Source organism: Bacillus rossius, chromosome 14, assembly GCF_032445375.1.
Source record: "Bacillus rossius redtenbacheri isolate Brsri chromosome 14, Brsri_v3, whole genome shotgun sequence".
Taxonomy (NCBI): Eukaryota; Metazoa; Arthropoda; class Insecta; order Phasmatodea; family Bacillidae; genus Bacillus; species Bacillus rossius.
In genome coordinates this window covers 23170722-23190498 of record NC_086341.1, presented here as the reverse complement: position 1 = coordinate 23190498, position 19777 = coordinate 23170722, and the positions used below count along the sequence as shown (strand labels likewise).

At 34.8% G+C, this 19777-nt stretch overlaps 1 protein-coding gene across 2 annotated transcripts in view; it reads left to right on the top strand.

The window, feature by feature from the left end:
• The window catches only part of LOC134538936 (lachesin), a 523035-nt gene that overhangs the window by 458302 nt on the left and 44956 nt on the right, over nt 1-19777 (top strand). For both annotated transcript variants that reach the window (XM_063380552.1, XM_063380551.1), the window contains exon 6: nt 1343-1440. In XM_063380552.1, the coding sequence (XP_063236622.1) occupies nt 1343-1440 (98 nt within the window). The remainder of the gene's footprint in view (nt 1-1342; nt 1441-19777) is intronic.

The following is a 19777-nucleotide window of genomic DNA, read 5'->3' as shown; positions in this document are numbered from 1 at the left end:
AATTTAGAACATTTCAGGTACAAACAAAGGGGAATTTATCGTCAAGATCCAATTTAATAAAAAAAACCTTCACTGAAAACATGAGCATACGAAAAACAACTTCCAATTCCCTTTCTTAACTCTAGAAACTGTATTTTGTACCTTCGGTATTAAGTTTTTCACACTTGATGTTAAAAATAGAAGAACACTACTATCTACATCTGGTTTAACAAACAATTAATTAAATACATGAGATTTTGAAACATTACTTTTTTCACGCTTAAACCAGAATTTGGTCAACCCTTGATGAAATTTTTCCCATTTTACGTCCAAATCCGATTTAAAAAAATTCTCTTCATCCTGACTTTCCCGGGAAACGCCGAGTACTTCAGCTAGTAGTTGTGTTAACCCACAGCCGAATATTTACTCGGTTGTTGATGTATACAATTTTGCTTATTCTAATAGTAAGGATGATTAATTTACCTTTACAGCCTAACCAAATAAACTATTAATTGTAAGGCTGAATTCAGTCAGAAACTAGATGTTAAATAATATAAGTATTTTTTTGACGCTAACACACTCTATCAATAAGTATTTTTTTTTTTTGGCAGTCATTTGCCTACGTTTACAAATTGTTCACGATTTATTTTCAGGAAATATACCAATTTTACACGTTTAAGTCCATCACAAGCAGTAACACAAGGAGGCAGCAGTTGGCTGGTTAAGCAAAAGCTAATTTAAAATTTTTACTAAAAAATAATTAAACGCTACAACTCACAAGGACCACAATGACTCACAAAAGGACACAATACGCGAAAAGCTTCATTGGAAATTCCTGTAAAGAGTTTTGTCACGGTAATGAAGGTCAGCATAAAATACTATAATTATTCAAGAGGTAATTTTCAGGGATCCTTTAGGCTAAATGTCATTCGAAGGAGGTATTCAGAAACAATCAAGAAACAATCATCAAACGTAGATGTAAATACTTACGGAAATGTTTTATGTGGTCCTTACAAGAACATAAATAATGCTCTAATAAATATTGGCGATTGTTTCACGCAAAAATAACTGCAGACCGATAAAAATAATAAAGAGCTAGAAAATCTCAGTCGAATTAGTTAACAGACTAAATCAGACCAATGGAAAGGATATGAGAGGAGATATCTGAAAAAATAAACAGGAAAATTAAACACTAAAATTCCTTATGTGTGAAAAATTTTCCAACCTGCGGTGAATCCCAATTCTGACTGTTGTTGGGCGATTTTGGATGTGAACAGCGATGTACTGTTCTATGGGAAGACATCCAATAGTGGTGTCGGTTTTAGGTTTATTTTTTTTATCTTCCTTTTGTGGTTTTCTCCAGATCCTCCCGAGGTGGAGGTGGAGCGCAGCTGGGTGCACTCCGGAGAAGGCTACGAGGCGCAGCTGGTGTGCATAGTGCACGGGGAGCCCCCGCCACAGGTGAGTGCAATCACACACACGCACGTCCTTTCTGCAGTTGCCCATTGTTTTCAGGTGTGTACCATCTTAGCGCTCGGTAAACGTCATTTGGTGGGAGTGATTCCCGTGAGCGTGGAACCGATGTCGCGTGGAACGGAACTGTCCAAAGTTCACAAACCTTAAAGAAAAAAAAGAAAAAAACATTATATAATCAACATGTTTGATGAATTTGAACAAGATTGGCAATATTTCAATAAAAAATCTCTTGTAAAAAGAAATGGTGTTTCGTTTTTATCGGAGCCGTTTCATCATTAAGTTTAAAAATTTCGGTCTAGTGATCAAACGATTCAATAGTAGACGTAGCTGCTCCGGCAGCGAATTCTAGCGGTGGATGCGGAAAGTACGGGTGATTCGCGTCCAGAAATGTATTTGAGAACAAAATATTCCGTGTGTACGTATCTCGCTCGGCATTGTTTTTAAAGAATTCTACGTTAAATTTCGTGATCGAGTTTCGTTATTATAAGCGTATTTGCTACATGGGAACACATAAATTTTGCTCGTTAACGAATTTTGGATGTTACACATCACTGACGAGTACTGAAATACCTGCTCATATTTTTTTTTTTGTTTCGTTGTTTATTGTGTGACGGCAATGGCCGGGAGAGATCTGAGCTCCCATTTGGCCACCCGATTTGTAGATTTGCAGTGCACTGCCAGTGGTTGGCCATCTCGAAGGTTGTCTTCGTTGAGATATAATCAACTGCTCTAGTAATCACGGAGTTATTAGTTTATGGTTGTGCAACTAGTACTGGTCATGGTAATGACTTAAATTTATCAAATGCATTTAAATACATGCTGACTTGAAACACTTGCTTACACTGTTATTGGTTACTGCAGTTGTTGTTTGGGCGACTACAAGAAAATACTTCTAGGTACTTATTTCTTCTAGAACGTTTTCGAAACTTCTGGAATATTTTCAGAACTTAATACCTGTAACGTCCTGTAAGTTCTCCAAGAGTCCTAAATGTTCGCTGAAACAATTCTCATATTCCATCTAGTGACAATGTTTCTATTGTTTAAGTATACTACTATGCGTATAGTAGTGATTAACTTAGAACGAATTGTTACCTATGATTACTTAGTTATTCGTGAACTTTTTTGACATTTAAAAACATCCTTTACATTAATGAGTAGTCATAAGTTTGCAATAAGTTTGAAAGAATATGATAATATATCATATTATATTCGTTTCCAAATGTATGGTTGGATTTGATAGTGTGCCGACTAAGGAAGTCATGATTTTTTTGTATTCCAAACCATACTTTTCCAACAATAACAGGATATAATAAATTCGCACTGTTGCAGTATTTGTCATATTAAGAGAATTTTAGCAAATATCTCAGTTTTTAAGGAAACCCTTCCCTTTTTATAATCCTTTTATCGGGTTTACCCAATCACCGAACTTTAGCGAGATTTTTAATTTTTTTAAATTTCTGCATTGATATATCAGTTTGGAAGTGATTTGTGCAAAATTATGACAGTTATCGGGTTTATAGAAATGTGATATACACATGTACAAACTTTTGAGTAGACGATAGATTTGAGGTCAGTGGACCATAAAAAGGCAAAACTATATAAACAGTTTCCGGAAGTCGTAAAATGATAACGGCTACAATAAGCAGTCATTCTTCGAAATCTACAAAAATTCGAAATACTGGTTATCTTTCATTTACATGTGCCTCCCACTGAGAAATTAACAAAACAATATACAAAGCGTCCTCAATAAAATCTAGTGTTTTATTCCACCAAATTTTACAGGTAAATTCTTGTATTTAAAAAAATATTTTACAAACTTTTTAAGGTATATCCATTTGATAGAATGTCGATTGAATACAGACACTCTAATGCATTGTACTTACAGTGTAATTTGTTCACTAATAAATCCTAGTGAATTTTTGTTCAAGATATGTCTGGTCCTGAACTCTTGTATTTTAAAATACACCCTGCCTTATAAACACCAGTCTTGATAAATATATATTATATATATTATATATATTAAATATATAATTTCAAGTTTCCCTTCTATACGCCCATGGTCCGAAAAGCTAGTCATTGAACGATATTTTAAGCAAAAAAATTGAAATATCCTATTGTATCCAGCAAATTTTTGGTTTTATATTCTACTTCTGGATTTTCCACAGGGATTGCTAAAAATTACCTGTGTAAAAAGATTTTACTTGACGTCTAAACATTCAAATTGGAATAATTATTTAAAAAATTACCCAAGAACAAAGGCTTTCTGAACACTTAATTCTCACCTAATCAGTTGTTCTTCAGACTTAATTCAAGACTGGAACAATAAGATACTTAGCGAGGTAAAAATTAAAACAATTTTTATTAAAAAAAAGTTTATGTTGTAGATATTTCAGGTAAGCAACCTTTTAAGTAAGTGCTCTCCAACATCTTCAATGAAATAAAATTCAAAACTTTTTTTTAAAGAAGAAATCTGAAAGTTAAAAATTAAATATTTTCTAAGGGGCCTGAAAACAAATTCACGAGAGCATACTTGCAACATTAAGTAATTTTCTCTGCCATCGGAACACGCTCATTTAAAAATAAATTTTAAGAATTGTGTCTGGTAATGTTCCTTTCAACACGAAATATCAATTCTTAAAAATGTAATAAGGTTAGTTTCTTAAGAAACCTATTAAATAGTGATGTAAAATTTCGACCAATTTAAACGCAATAAACCTCTTTCCATAATTCTCCGTTGAAAAATACTAGCCTTGTTAACCAAAATACCGGACCAAAATGGGGCCTAGGACGATATTCAACCACGCCTATTTCGATAAAGGAGGTTACTCAAACGTATTAACGATTGGTTCAAGGTTCACTGAGTATTCTGTTCAATTATATTAACATTTCAGTAGATCTTACTCATGGCAGTAGGTATTTGTAATTCAAAAACTCTTCCTGAAGAACATAAAGGGCCAGAAATATTTATCCCAAACTGAAAAAAAAAAAAAAATTCTAGCCATGTTGGATATATCCGTTAATTGTACCACCGTGTTATGCTTAATTGGGCAGCATCTGAAATTATTTTGCTTCTGTAATTGAATGAATGCGTTCAGGAACCTGAGAGGTATCAGGGCAAGGACCCGTGGGTTGCCGCGTGCAGACTATTGGGGTGTAGTGGGCGACCTCGACACCGCTCGTGAAAGGCACTTGCCTTAAGGGGCCCGCCTACCTGGGCACACATACGGTGTGCAGAGCTTCAGGAAAAACAACGCGATTTCAAAACTACTCAAGATATCCGATTGGGGCCTATTTACGAATAGCATTTAAGAGTTCGCTGAGGACCGAAAAGTACTTTTAATTTCGGATTAAGTTTTTAAACTGTATTTTTAGAAGCGTTAAAATGCCTAAAACGCGTGTTTTCAGAGTAATTTTTAGGCATAAAACAATCAGTACAGATTCTTGAAAGCACTTAAGGGGCTTGCATAACACCTTTATCTTCATTTCTCCGCCATATAATGTTACAGTCACCGCTCAAATTTCACAGTTATCCTGTGACGACGAGAAGACTGCGCGCCAGTTCAGAGACTTGCGCTTAGAGGCTATACCGCGCTAGAAGCACCAGCGAGCGTCGCGCTTATCATCCCGCTTCACTAACACACATACACCCCTGACGAGGCGGGCCCCTTAACGACGAGAACCACCGAGAACTTGAGGTGCGGTGAAGGAGAATGAGTACCCTCCCCAACCCGGAGTGGGTTGGCGATGCCCAAACGCCTCGGATGTGCCAAAAAACCAGGTACGTACTTTAAACCCCCTTCCCACGAACGTGAATTTGTCCAGAGGTGCCGGAATGCTCTGGAAGCACTACAGAATGAATGTATATTTGATTTTCCAGTGCCCTGAAAAATCGGTGGCTAAATTTCCCCCTCCCCTCCTTAATCCAAAGAGGATACGACGGTGCCCGAATGCCTTGGGTGCACTTCAAAATCAAAGAAAATTAATTTTTTCTCATTTCCTAAGACTTGGGACTTTTTACCCCCCTTTTCCTACACACAAAAGGAGGTTGTGACGACCACCAACTGCCTCGATTTTTCATATTTACATTTATTTAGGGCGAAACATCCCACCCTACGCAAGAGAAAAAAGAGGGGAGGGGTATTTGGATGTGTTAGAAAAAACGGCTTAAAAAATAAAATACAGTGTTCTTTGGAGAAAACATAACATGGGAATTTCCATAAAAATTAAATTAAAAAAAAAAATATGTTCTTTTGATCCTCTACACTTCCCCCATTATTAGTGGGTGGAGATCCACAGTCTTAAAAAACTACCCCAGAAGCGAAAAAAAAAGTATTTTCCCCTCCACCAGTCCACATCCTATGAATAATGAGTGAAATTTTTAAATAAAGAAGATTATAAAAAACGAACATGTTAAACCTATTTTATAAAATTCAAAACAATATTTTTATTTAAACACATATCTTAAAGGAAATACAAATGTCATTTTGTTAGGAGGAAAAGCAAGCCCTATTCGTTACTCCACCGAGCATATGACTAATATTTTAACTTCTTAGACATTGTTTTCCCTATCCCTCGCAATTTTGGGGTCTTTGGAACGTTGCCTCTCTCCCCCCCCCCTTCCCCCTCATCATTATGAAGTATGACTTCGAGTAACATTAAGAACTTTTGTTTCTGATAAATGAGTATGTGTATATATATATATATATCTTATATATAAAATTCTCGTGTCACAGTGTTAGTTAACATAATTCTCCGAAACGGCTTTACCGATTTTTATGAAATTTTGTATGCATATTCAGTACGTCTGAGAATCGGCTACTATCTTTTTTTCATACCCCCAAATTATAAGGGTTGTCCACCCCTAACAATTTTTTTAATTTTTGGACAAATTTTTTTAAAATATTTTTTATAATGTGGCATTTAAAATACATACAACCCTAAATTTTCACACTTCTATCACCAACCCCTAATTATAAATAGATTTTTATTTTTTTCAACCCCGGTCGATAGCTGATTAATTAACACTTGATCAACCTTCCCCGCCTACAGCGAGCTCATTACCTGGATTAACACATAGACCACATATTAATATGAAATTCCATCCCTAAGGGAGTGAAAAAGTGATAATTTCATTTTATAACAGAAAAAATCATAGGTCATAGACATACAAATAGTGAGTGAGTGCGTGTCATTTCTCTATGTCTGCCACACGATCATACACATAGTGAGGTCTGGCAAATTCATATTTTTCTCCTTGGTGAGACCAGCCCGCTTAGTGGAGCTCGCAGCGGCTAGCCAAATAAAGGCGCTCATAACAGATTTGTTCTTAACTTCGTCAATAGATAGAGTTAGTTGCCTTGAATTTAAAATGCACCATCGTTTGATGCGTTTGACATGGCTTTAATTTTCGTTTGTTTGTGCCGTATGCGTTCCTATACCATTCATCCGATTGCGATGAAATTTTGGTGAGTTGTTATGATCATGCCCGTGAATGTTTCTGAGACGGTATAACTATTTTGCAATAGTTAGAGCACAAATAGTTTCAAAAATGTGTTTATTTCATATTATATAACGGCACTTCGACTGTTTTCGTTGTATAAGTGCGCACGCATGACACAATTTATTTAGATATAAAAGAGAGACAGAGATAGAGTGATATAAAGAGTGATATAGAGAGAGACAGAGAGATAAGTTGAGATAGAGCGAGGTATAGAGAATGAAATGGTTTAGATAGAGAGATATATAGATGTATAGAGCTATATAGAGATTTATATATAGAAGAGATAGAGATATTGGGAGTAATATATATATGTAGATATAAAGAAATAAATAGAGATAGAGAGATACATAGATACATATAGATGTAGATAGAGATAAATATATATTTAGAGAGATGGATAGATGATTGGTATATGTGTAACTACTTCAAACATATTACAAAACAAAACTGAATGAGGCATTGTAATGCATGCCGAGCATTAGATGGATTGGAATCTTTTCAATATTAGTAATCTCGTATTTTTAAACTTTTTTCTATAATGCTTTATAGAGTCTAGACTACATACAAACCACCAATCTTTAGACATATACAGGTAAATAACTATACACTGGCAGAACGTCTGTCGGGATCTGAAAGTGATATAAATTATTTTGCACACTTGACATTCAAATTAAGAAGACAATTTCTAACTACATCTTATTTCGAAAACGGTCCCCTTCACTCTGTGTTCAGCCCGGGCAACGCCGGGTACTGCAGCTAGTATATATATATATATATATATATATATATATATATATATGTATATATATATATATATAACGTATCATTTGTCTGTATAAGGTTTTATCAGTTAAGTAAGTGTCTATTTTAGAAATTTTGAAAATTATGAGAACAATTTAATTGCTTAGTGTACAGTTTTGAATTAATCGTTTGTTTGCAATGTTTGTCGTCAAAATATTTCTTTTTCGTATGTTTTTCAGAAGCAAAATAAATTTGGTTTTTAGTAACAAAACACCCAAGGGTTCTATTTTATTAATAAATTACAAATAAATAATTTTTCGACGTATGGGTACCACAGAAAATTTAAACCTCCATACCACGTGATAACATGTTCTTAGTAAAAGATAGGGTTGAAACTAACTTAGCCTATATAGTTAAAAACCAATTAATAAATGGTATTTGAAAACACTTGTAATCTATTGAAGATACTTATACTACGATTTTAATCTACAATACATCAAAAAAGCACTATAGTAAAGAAGCATTTTTTACGGGTGGTATGTTTTTCGATTCTCTCTCTCTCTCTCTCTCTCTCTCTCTCTCTCTCGCAGTCTTTTTACGTTAGCATTACCCATTACTGGGAAGCACACAAAAATAGCGACGCTACCGCTGTTTATTTGGGGAAGGGTTGTAGAGGGGAGGGATTTTTTTTGCTGGCCACCGAGTACAAAACTGATTTTCGAAAGCGTGACCCTCTCTCCCCTCTTCACGAATTTCTGTTTGTCGACCGGCACGATAGCCAGTTGGTCATCACGGACGGGGAAAGGGGGGATAAATATCGCATTAGTCCCCCCCCCCCACAACCCTTGCCAAAAACCCAGAGCTACAGTTTTATCGGGGGGCGGTCCGTGGTCCTCATCACTAAAAACCTGGTCCCCTGAGCTTTTTACCTTTGCACTCCCACCCGTACAATATATTTTATCAGCCGGTTACCGGGAGCCAGTGCTCCGCAATTAGACATGCATGACTAACTCCCCTCATCCCCCCCTCTTTTTCCTTCCGCTGTGAACTGTGTACCCCAATCGCAACCCCTCTGGCATGTGCAGGGTACCGTAATGTGCCTCTTGTAATTATTTTTAAAAATTTTTTTTGCTCGAAACACAGCTCCACGTGTTGTTAAAAATATCCGGTAGTGTTTACGTTTTTTTTTTCCTCCCTCCTGTGTTTGACGTTGGACTGTGTGTGGGCAACTCTTTAATTCTCAAACGAGCTTTGATTACACTCCAGCTACTAGAAGTTATGCATCACACACCCACTAATGAAATTATTTTCCATTCATTAAATTTTTTTTGTAGTATGCGCAATAACGAATATCTTTGGAAAACATAGAGCTCTGGTTCACTTCGTTGGTTACCGGCTATAGAAATAACCGTAGCTTAGAAAGTGTGTGCATAGTCCCCGCACGACAAAAGTGAAACTTCTTACGTATTAGGTATAGATTATTTACATTCTCGATTACGCTATTCACATAAAAATTTATTTTTCTTATAAAGTTAGTTGCACAAATCAACTCTTTTCCAAACGAAAAAATAAATTGTTTATCATAAATTAACAATTCTTATCATATCTAATCCTAGGTACACTAGTTGCTCCAGGTTCTATGAATGAAGTTGTTGGGTTTTTTGTTAGTAATCCTCTTAACCAGTTCCTTCCAGCCATTCGGAAAGACTTATAAAAACTAAGGGTTGAAGTTCTTTTTTCCTGCGTATTAAAATGCAGCACGCCGATGGTAAATTAGACTTAAATCCATAAAAGATGTTAGGTAACATTCCTACGTGTTTTGCAAATTTTATATTCCTGATCAGCAGTTTTTCTGCTAGTTGTGTGTCCTCATACTTCTCTATATTTGACGCGGTCATGAAGACCTGAAAAAGGCATTCCAAGCTCTAAAGCGGTGGATAATATTTCCTGTGTCCAAAACCCTCTTTTTGTAACATTTTTATAGTTTCATGCCATCTGGGAGAACAGAAATTAGTGTTCAAAAAGTACGAAAGGAATAATCAAGCTACAGAATATTAGTTAGAATTTAAAAATCAATATTATGATTTCAAAACTAGATAATTGATCACGATAGTTAACCTACTAATTTAAAAATACAATAATTTAAATTCACATATATTTATGCAATGCGCATTATATTCCTCTTATAAGCATAGTTACGTTTTAATTATTGTGATTTGACTTCATGAGTAACTAAAATAAAAAGAACTGAAATTAACTCTGCATTCTTAAGCATTTTTTTTAAGCATTCCTATCCAACACAACATACCCTAATAGCCTGTTTAACCTGTATATGTGATGCTGTACTCGCACAAAATATGTACAGACATAATTTGTTACGAGCTATATGGAGCTACACGTAACCCGGCGAGTACCATAAAACACGTATTAAATAGATCCTGAAAAACTTCCGTACAGAAATATTACCATGCGTTGGTAGTTTAACACTAATCATTCTCGGTAAATAAAATACGCAAACGATAAAGAGAACTCAAATGCCAAAAATTGTGTGAAAATTACGATAAGTGGTTGGAAATGTCAATAACTGTGATCGGCTTTACCCCCCGAACGCATCCGCCTTGAAACATGTTATGTACAAGAAGAAGAAAAAAAATGTTATACTTTTGCACAATGTTTATCTTAATACTAATGAAAAAAAATATTTCACTAAAAAGGAAAAAACAAACTACTGAATTAATACTAAAAAGCCATTTACTTAAACAATATGTGTACCCAAAAAAATTTGTAAACAAACAACCCAAAACATGTTTAAGGAGCACAATTCTCAACAAGCTGTAGCGCTTGCGTTGGCGTTCTAAGACACTGGATTTGAAATGTATGGTGACAGAAAGTGGCACTTGTCAGAACCGTCAGATAATGTCACGTTAAATAAAATGGGTGATCAACATTCCCCTCTTATCGGCATCACCCCCCTCTCCCTTATAATGCACATCGTGCTGAACTGCATCAAGCTAACACACCCAAACTGAATGAAAACCAACCTAGAATATACTGTGTTCACGCAAAACATTGTGAAACAATTTTTTTTCCTTTCATTTTTGCGGTTTTCCCCCTCTTAAGTGGGATAGATCTTTGTTTCAACAGTTTTAGACCATTATAATTTTTTGTCATTTAATCTTCGAATTTCGGCTTCTTTATCAATTAGTATACAATTTAGTGCAAGATAGATACAGCTACTACAAATGGTTTACCCTCAAATGTCATTGGCGTTAAGTATTAAATACATTTTTGGAAATTACTAAAAATGTATCAAAACTGTCAACAGACAACGTGTTTTAGTGTTTGTAAATACACTATAACACAACGTCTGCCTTAACGAAGGAGAACATACAATATTAAGTGATAAAATGTTATGGCGGAAAAAAGTTGAAACCTGTATATCAGCTTTCAGTTTGTATCTCTCTCCCTTTATACCAGACCGTGCAGTAGCTCATTTCATTGTGGCCATTCTCAGTGATCAAGTAAATTGAATACTCACTTGCCAGTAAACATATTTTATTTAACTTTTGATTCTCCGTCTGAAGGCTACCAAAAAAATTAAGTCCTCTGTATACAAAAATATTTCTTTTGAAGCTGTTTATGGCAGATTCAATTTGCAATTTGATGCAATGAAAGAAATTCGTGTTACTAAGTATCCAAAATTAAATAAAATTATTTTAATATAAAAAAATTTCCTTCGCTAAGACAGAGAGCACACATATAGAGACTTTGAAAGGCCATAACATATAGCGTCATCTGTTATAAACCTCAGTAATTATCTAACGAAGCCATACCTTAATTAGTTAAAGACAGAAAATTGTAACGAACTAAAAGTGGTTAAAACCAAGCTGGCACCTTTCAGTGTCTATTTCTCCTATTAAATATTTATTTATTTCAAGGTTTTAATAAATATATTATTAAGTTTTAAGTTAGTGATTTTGGATCGAAATACTATTTATTTTATTTGAGACCCACGTTTTCTTTAGTTATTTTAGCTACCAGCTAGTTTCAATTAAGTGCCTGTGTGGAGGCATTTTTTTCGTGAATGTTCCTAGTCTGTCAAGACCTACCGCAGTCAGATCACTAGCTACTTAGCCGAATTAACTTCACCCCAACGATCGCCGACGGTTCCACTCGTTAACAAAGCACTTCCAACTTGGACCAATGATTAATGGTTCACATGACTCAACAATTTTGGACTACTTACAGTACGAAACGTCGATGAGAAATGAGATAACAGCTTTTAAGGCTCAATCCTGAATAAGGAGACCCTACTGCCTTTGAATATATATACTGTATAGAAGTCGCCAGCCCAGGTTAAAAATTCTAATACGGTTTTGAGGTAGTTGGTTAATTCACCGCCGCAATCGCCACCATCTCTAGGGCATCGACTTGTGGTGGTCCCTAGCGGACAAGTGTCCAACTCTTCAGACACTCCTTCACCCTCCTGTTGAACGACGTTGAGCTGCAGTGAATGATGTATGAGGGGTGCGGGGAATGACAGCGGGCGACAGTGCTGCGCTCTAACGTATAAATAACAACTAAGACGATACAGGGCGTTACGGCAGCGCACAGCAGCGGTGAAGTTCCCAAGCTGCCCATTATACGCTTCTGTAAAACGTAGAGTAAATCCTATCCACTCGCGACTTCTATACAGTATATATATTCAAAGCTACTGCGTAACTGTTCCAGTCATTAATAAGTTTCTGCTGGGCAGGTTACTGCGGTAATAAAATCCATTATTGATACTTTAATTTTTATTTGTTCCTAAGGCAAGGGATGGTTACCCAAATATGTGACATTTTTTTAAAAAAAATATGCTTTTACAAATTTGTATCGTTTAATATGGAAACAATGTTTTCTTCCAAGGCGGATACAACACGTTAAAAGACACACGAAGCCTTTTACAACAGTTTTTTGACATAATATTACATTTGTAGTCATTCCTAAAAATGTGTATTCAATGGTAAATTGTGGTATTACATTATTATAAAAAATCATTTTTAACTAATTTAAGTTTTAAAAACTTTTGAAACCAAAATGGCATTGATTTAATTCTTTTTTTGATAAACACGACTACTGGTATCCACTGAATATCATACAGAAACATCTAAAAAGGACATAAAAACTTAACATACAAAACACCAGAAGAAATAAGATGTTGGGGGGGTAAATGTACTGTCAGAAAGGATAATTTTTTAAAAGGAATAAGACATACAACACTGACGAACACAGAGGATCGTTAACGACGAGACAATTGTAACAACAATAGAAAATACAAAAAACAACAACATTGGGCAACACAGTGACCAAATCTACAAACCCGGCGATGATGCTAAAAAGGTAATCTTGAAAGCACAACGACGAAAGCACAGACAATCGAAGTAGGTAGGCTTCCTTAAAACAAAACATTTTTGACGTTTCGAGAGAGGATATCTTCTCCCGTCATCATGTTCAGACAGATGGCATCTTTCGGCTTTCAAGGGGGAGTATCTTAAATTATTTAGCTTATAATATTTCACGGGTTTAAAAATTTATTTTCAATTATTTCATGATACAATCATATTTAATAGTTTATAAATTAATATTTTTACGAAAAAAAATCCTTATTAAATATTCAGTAATTTATAGGTAGAGTTTTATCTCAGTCTTAGCATGGACTGGAATCATGAAATCACGTGTTTAACTTCTTTTTTTAAATAGCGGTTGTATGTAGCCTTTGTCTTTAAACTTTTTTAATATTCATAATTCATTAATTAAATAACATTCAGGTTAAAAAAAAACACATAAAAGTGAGTCCCTCGGGATTTTTGAAAAAAATCCTAATATTTATAATTTAATGAATAATATACTAAAATAAAGACTTTAAAGACGAAAGATTACATACGTACGGTTAATCACAAACTATTAACCATGCGATTTCACGCTTGAAGTACAAATTAGTTTTTAATATTAAAAAAATACATTAGTTTAGTAGAGAACCCTTTTATAAACAATTAATATATATTTATTTATATTAGTGGCTTACTGGCAAGTTTGACAGTTGCCAGCCACATTTATTCCATAGGAGCTACCTGCGAGAAGGGTTTTAATCCATTTCGGTCATTCTGGTTTCCTTTCGTTTCACGCTATCCAAAATCAGTCAAGGAAAATCTCCCTTAAGGAGGATTAATTCTCGCCATCTTACACTTTAAAATGTTTTGATACAGCTCGCAATAACGTTCCGTGCTGATAAATAAATCTATATACATAAAAGAAAGTCGCGTTAGTTACACCATTTATAACTCAAGAACGGCTGAACCGATCTGGCTGGAAATTGGTAGGGAGGTAGCTTAGAACCAGCAGACGGACATAGGATACGTTTTATCCTGTTCCCGGGAAAAAAAATAAAAGTTTAAAAAAACTAAAAAACACGCTTCATATAGAAAACCAAACTAAAAAATAGAAAATCAAGAAATTTTATTGTTCACAATAATCATAACCCACTCTCACTTTTCATTGAATTAAATGTCACTTTTCATTTAATTAAATGTCACAATATTTAGTAGACTTTGTTTATATCGCGCCAAAGACAAACTGAAAGAAAATAGTTCGCACATGAGCGAAATGGTTTTTTTTACAATGTGCAAACTCTTTTCTTTCAGTTTGTCTTTGGCGCGATGTAAACAAAGCCTACTAAATATTGTGAAATTATATAAATTGACGAAAATCTTATTTTGCAAATTTCATAATGGAATAATCTTATCAAATTTATGTATTGTCATCGGTCCTCGATAAATCTACAAAGTTTGAATGAAATCTGGCTCTTTAAAGGGGGTCAAAATCGCACCCAAAGGAGTCGGTTACAAACATACAAACAAACATACAGGTGAAGCTTATATAAAGAGTGTAAATAAAGTGGTATAACAAAACGCAACTGAAAGCAAAAAAAAAAAATTATCAGTCAAAACAACAGTCTAGCCGTTCATTTGTTAAAAATGGTATAGCAAAATGCAACTGACATGGAATAACAAAACACAACTGACAGCTAAACGTAATGTTGTCTATGGTTAAGTATGGTTGAAAATTTGACAATGTAAAATTTAGAAGTTGACCGGTTGATGTGTTTTTTTCGAGTTTCTATTGGCTTATCGTGCCGATATTATCATTAACAATACCATGCTGCGACCAAGACGATCAAATCTTTCCCGACAAGGCCGTAATGCAACTAGGATTCGAAACATTGCGAATGAAAGGACTGAGGAAGAACAAGATATTGCACGTGGAGAGCGCCGCGTTAGTATGGCTTGACTTCGTGCTTCTCAATCACAAGAGCAAAGCAAGGCAGCCCGTGAAACGGCTCGGTTGGCAATGCGAAATCGTCGAGCAAACCTCAGAGATCAACAGCTAGATAATTTTCGACGCACAAGAAGAAATTTATCAAGTACTAATTTGAATCGAGCAGCGTTTCGATACGATTGCAGCAATGATTACTGCTTGCATACTAGCATTCGCATTGGGCCAATGGACGTTGTTTGCGAGTTTTGTGGTGTTGAAGTTTTCCGGAGAAACGCCAGAATTTTGCTACCTTAGTGGGAAAGTGAAATTGCAATTGTAGACTCCACCACCTGAGCCATTGCATTCATTGCTTCGTGGCGAAACACCCGAATAGCGACATTTTCTAGCAAACAATCAAAAATACAATAGTTGTTTCCAAATGACCTGATTTGGGGCAGACATTGTCGAAGAACGAGGATTTGGTCCGACATTCAAGGTATTTATTTATTTTTGTAGTTACAAACAATACGGTAGAATAATAATATACTATACTTATTGTTATGTATTACTAGCTTTTACCCGCGGCTTCGCTCGCGTTATGTCCTTAAGTATCAAAGATCATTTTAAAGAAAATAAAATATGGTAATTGTTTTTTTTTATTGCGTGACTGGAATCATCAGTATTTAAAAATTCTAACATCCGATTCAGCTTAAAAAACTGAAAACATGCTTTATTGAAATATGTTTCACTATTACAAAAAAAAATCATTTTTAATCCTAACATTTTAAAAAGTTAAAAAAAGTTGAGTAATTAGATTCACATCATTTTCACTAAATTACAAAATTCTCTTGAAATTAAAATATAACCTTCAGCATCAATTTAATAAAATCCAAACTCTGCTCATTTATTGCCTCTAAGTCGGAACAAATTTTGCCGGGTCAGCTAGTAAATATATATATATATTGTTTGACATCATACAGGACGTAGCTTTGGCTACTTTTTAAAGTGATCACATGTGAACTGGTGTGATTATCATGATAGTTATAGTCGCCCGCAAGAAATAAGTAGTTTCCTCACCGCGCTTACAGACTAGAGCCTCTTAGTAAATATGTGGTTTCAACAAGGTATAGAAGGTTTGGGAGATATCACTAATGCATTGAAATGCTGAAAAGTGAGATAAATAGTACAAAATTTAGAATTTTGAATTATAAAAAAATTATTTGAGAAATCCATGATGACTCTCCTTTAGCATGTCATGGTTATTGAAGTTGTCATTCTTAGTTTGTACTGAATTGTACGTTGTCAAGACGTAAACCTTAATTATTAAATTTCAACGGTAGAATAATATCAATGCCCATGATAGCATTGCAGTTTGTATATGTAGTCTATTGTCAGAATCTGTTGCACTGTAACTCAATGATAAGGTGATATTTGAAGAACTACAACATCAGTCTATTAGAATGCTCGATTACATCTAAACTATTCATAATATAAAATTAAATAAAAAACTATTTTATTATAGTTAATTTTAGTTTTGGTATTACCTAAACAAATTGATCTGTCGTGTATTTCACCAGCGAGTAATATATATATTGGTGATTAATTATTAATGATTGATCAATAATTATTGATATCCAGAGCAGTTATATTATTTAGTAATAATTTTGATAATTCATGTTTATTTAAAAAATAATTTTATTTCTCTCTTTCTCTCTCTCTCTCTCTCTCTCTCTCTCTCTCTCTCTCTGCCGTTTTAGTCCTAACGATGTATTTACGAGTGGATATTTGTATTGCCAATCAAGTTTCACTTATATCACAAGCACTATGTTAAACGCGCTATTTTTAATTTTTTAAATTCAATTTTGTTCTGTTGAATGACTAAATAACAAGTTATATATTTAAGCAAAGATTTTCACTTTTAGATATGGTAAAGTTCGCAATATATATTTTAAATAAAGTCATAAATAGTTTTGTCTAATCAAATACAATTTCAGTTCTTCCATTACCGGTGCTTATTTAGTTTTTCGATTTCCAGAAGCATACTCAGTTAAAAAAGCATGCTTTGTTAAAAAAAAATTAATATAGGTACCTCTATCGTGTACAAGAAAGGATTTTTTTTACGAATACACAGCATCCCGAGAAAGTTTTCTAAACGGATTAATTTGGAGAACGTATAGTGCGCCGTCGCTTAATTTTGCTTCTTTTTTTCATAACAACGCTTCCGTTTTGTCTTCTATTTTCTGGCGATTTTCCGCTCTGCTTCCTTCTCATTAATCCGTAATATTCCGTGGACCATCGCAACTGTATTCCCGACGCTGCTCGAATTAGTTATGCCTTTTTTTTCCACCCCATCCTTTATGTTCGTCTCTATCTCACTCTTTCAATCCCTCTCTTAATTCAGGGAGGGCTTTCGTAAATCACATTCCCCTATTGAGATGAATGCTTTAAAAATTCCTATCTGCTGAATTTATTTTTCTTCTCCACCAAACATTCATAAAGTTTTTAAATGCAGTTAGGTAATTTTTAAAGTATCTCTTCCTTTTTTAAAGTATAAATATATACGAATTAATTATTTTATTTTTATAACTTATAATTTATTTTATTTTCGTCTACATCCCTGCTCCAATAAATTTCAGTTTCTACCAATTTTTAAAATATAAATAAACTTATAATTTTAATTTATTATTTGTATCAATGTACACACATTATAGTAGACAGACTCATTTAATTTAACATTAAAAAGGTAAACCCAAGTAAGAATTATTACATGGCAAATAATTACTTTACCCTCTTTTCACATGTGTTTTAAATAAAATGTGGATATTAACATAGGATATGTTTATCAGTTATAAAACACAGTTACAAAAGGAATAGACGTTAAACTGTATTAATAAAAAACCCACGGTGATATGAGTTGCAATAAAAATAGCAGGTGTAAGTAGCCTAACGTATGTATTTGAAGTTTCAATTAACACATTTTTTTAGTCATTTCTGTTAAGTATAAAACGTCATCTTCAAAGGGCCTAGGTTTATTTAAGTTTAACGACGTTGGTGACTCAAAACCCACATACTCACATTAATGTGATTTTTTTCTATGTGTAACATCTTACTCTCGGACCAAGGCTTTTGGTAGGAATAATTTTGTGAATGGAAAGAAAGTCAAATGGAACGGAAATGTGTTAACCTCGGTGTTGCTATCTGTGGTTGATGGCACGAACCAAAGTTCACAAAACCCAAAAGAAACATTAAGTTTTTAACTGTTTAATGAATTTTAACATTATGAACAGTGATTTAGTAGAATTTTCTTGTCAAAAATCAGGTCTAAAACCGATGTTTAGTATTTTTCACGTCTTTTTCGCTTTTATCGGAAGCGTTTCATATAATTGTTTTAAATTTCGGTCTGTTAATAAAATTATTCAACTAGTCAGTGTAGCTACACAAGCAACTAATTCTAGCTGCTTGTGCAGAAAGTAGCTACATGTGATTCGCATCAAGAAATGTAGTTGAAAACACAATTTTCGTATATCTATCGGGCCTGGCATTATTTAAAATAATTGTACGTTAAATATCGTGTCCAAGTTTCGTATTATAAGTGTATCTGCAACTTGAGAACACAGGAATTTGCTCGTTCCCGAGGTTACATGTCACACATATCTGGCGAGTACTGAAACACTCACTCAGATTTTATTTTCTGTTGCTTCGATTCTGTCGCGCCATAATGTTTCCAGAAGGACCCAGCTGAGAGGACCATATGCGTATATATGAATGAATGTGAATATGAATATATATTTGAAGATGTATATTTATGTGCATATAAGTATAGGCATATTGTATATTCATATATGTGTATACGTGGTTTAACACATATGAATGTGTGTGTAACTAACACGTACAGGATGAATCCCAAAAGTAATAATATATGTTTAATTTTAAAAAGGATTTATTGACAATACCGGTACGCATTGTATGTATTCTTCAAAGTACCCTCCACGAGTATCTATACCTGGTACGTTACCTCGAAGGCCTCGGTGGGAACCTCCTTCAGAGCCTTTGTCACGGCCGCTTGGATAGCGTCAGAGCTGTCAAAACGGTGTCCTTTGAGGGTGTTCTTGATCCCCGGGAACAAAAAAACAAAAAGTCGTCCGGAGCTAGTTCGGGACTGTGGGTGGTGGCATCGATGCAGCGTTGCCACGTTGTGCTTCGCCAGGAACTCACGGACGCGCATAAACGTTGTCATGATGCAGCACCCAGGTAGCGGGGATGTGTTTTTTTTTTTTTTTTTTTTTCAGCGCACGGATGACCCTTTTACCTCAATCTTTCCAGAAAACCCTACGTAGTAGGCAGCGTTGATGGCCTGTCCTTGAGGTAGAAACTCTTTGTGGACCGCACTTTTGGGGTCCGAAAAAGACAGTCAAATATTTTTCACTTTGGATTTGCAGATCCTGGCCAGGGATGCCAGGGTGCGTCATTTGGCACTCGGGCGCTTCGTTTCTGGGTCATTTTCAAAAGTCCACGATTCATCACCGGTAAAAATATTGTCTAAAAAATCATGATTTATTTCCACACGTTCCTTCAGTTCACTCCCAAGTAACACTCGATTGGTTGTTTGCTCGTCCGTCAACAGTTTTAGGACCAGCTTGGCACACACTTTTCGCATGTTCAATTCGTCCGTAACGATGCTATGCACAACATTTTTCGGAATGTCCAGAGTGTCAGATAATAAACGAACGTTCATTCGACGGTCAGAATTTAATAATTCTCGTACACGAGTCACAGTTTCCTAGG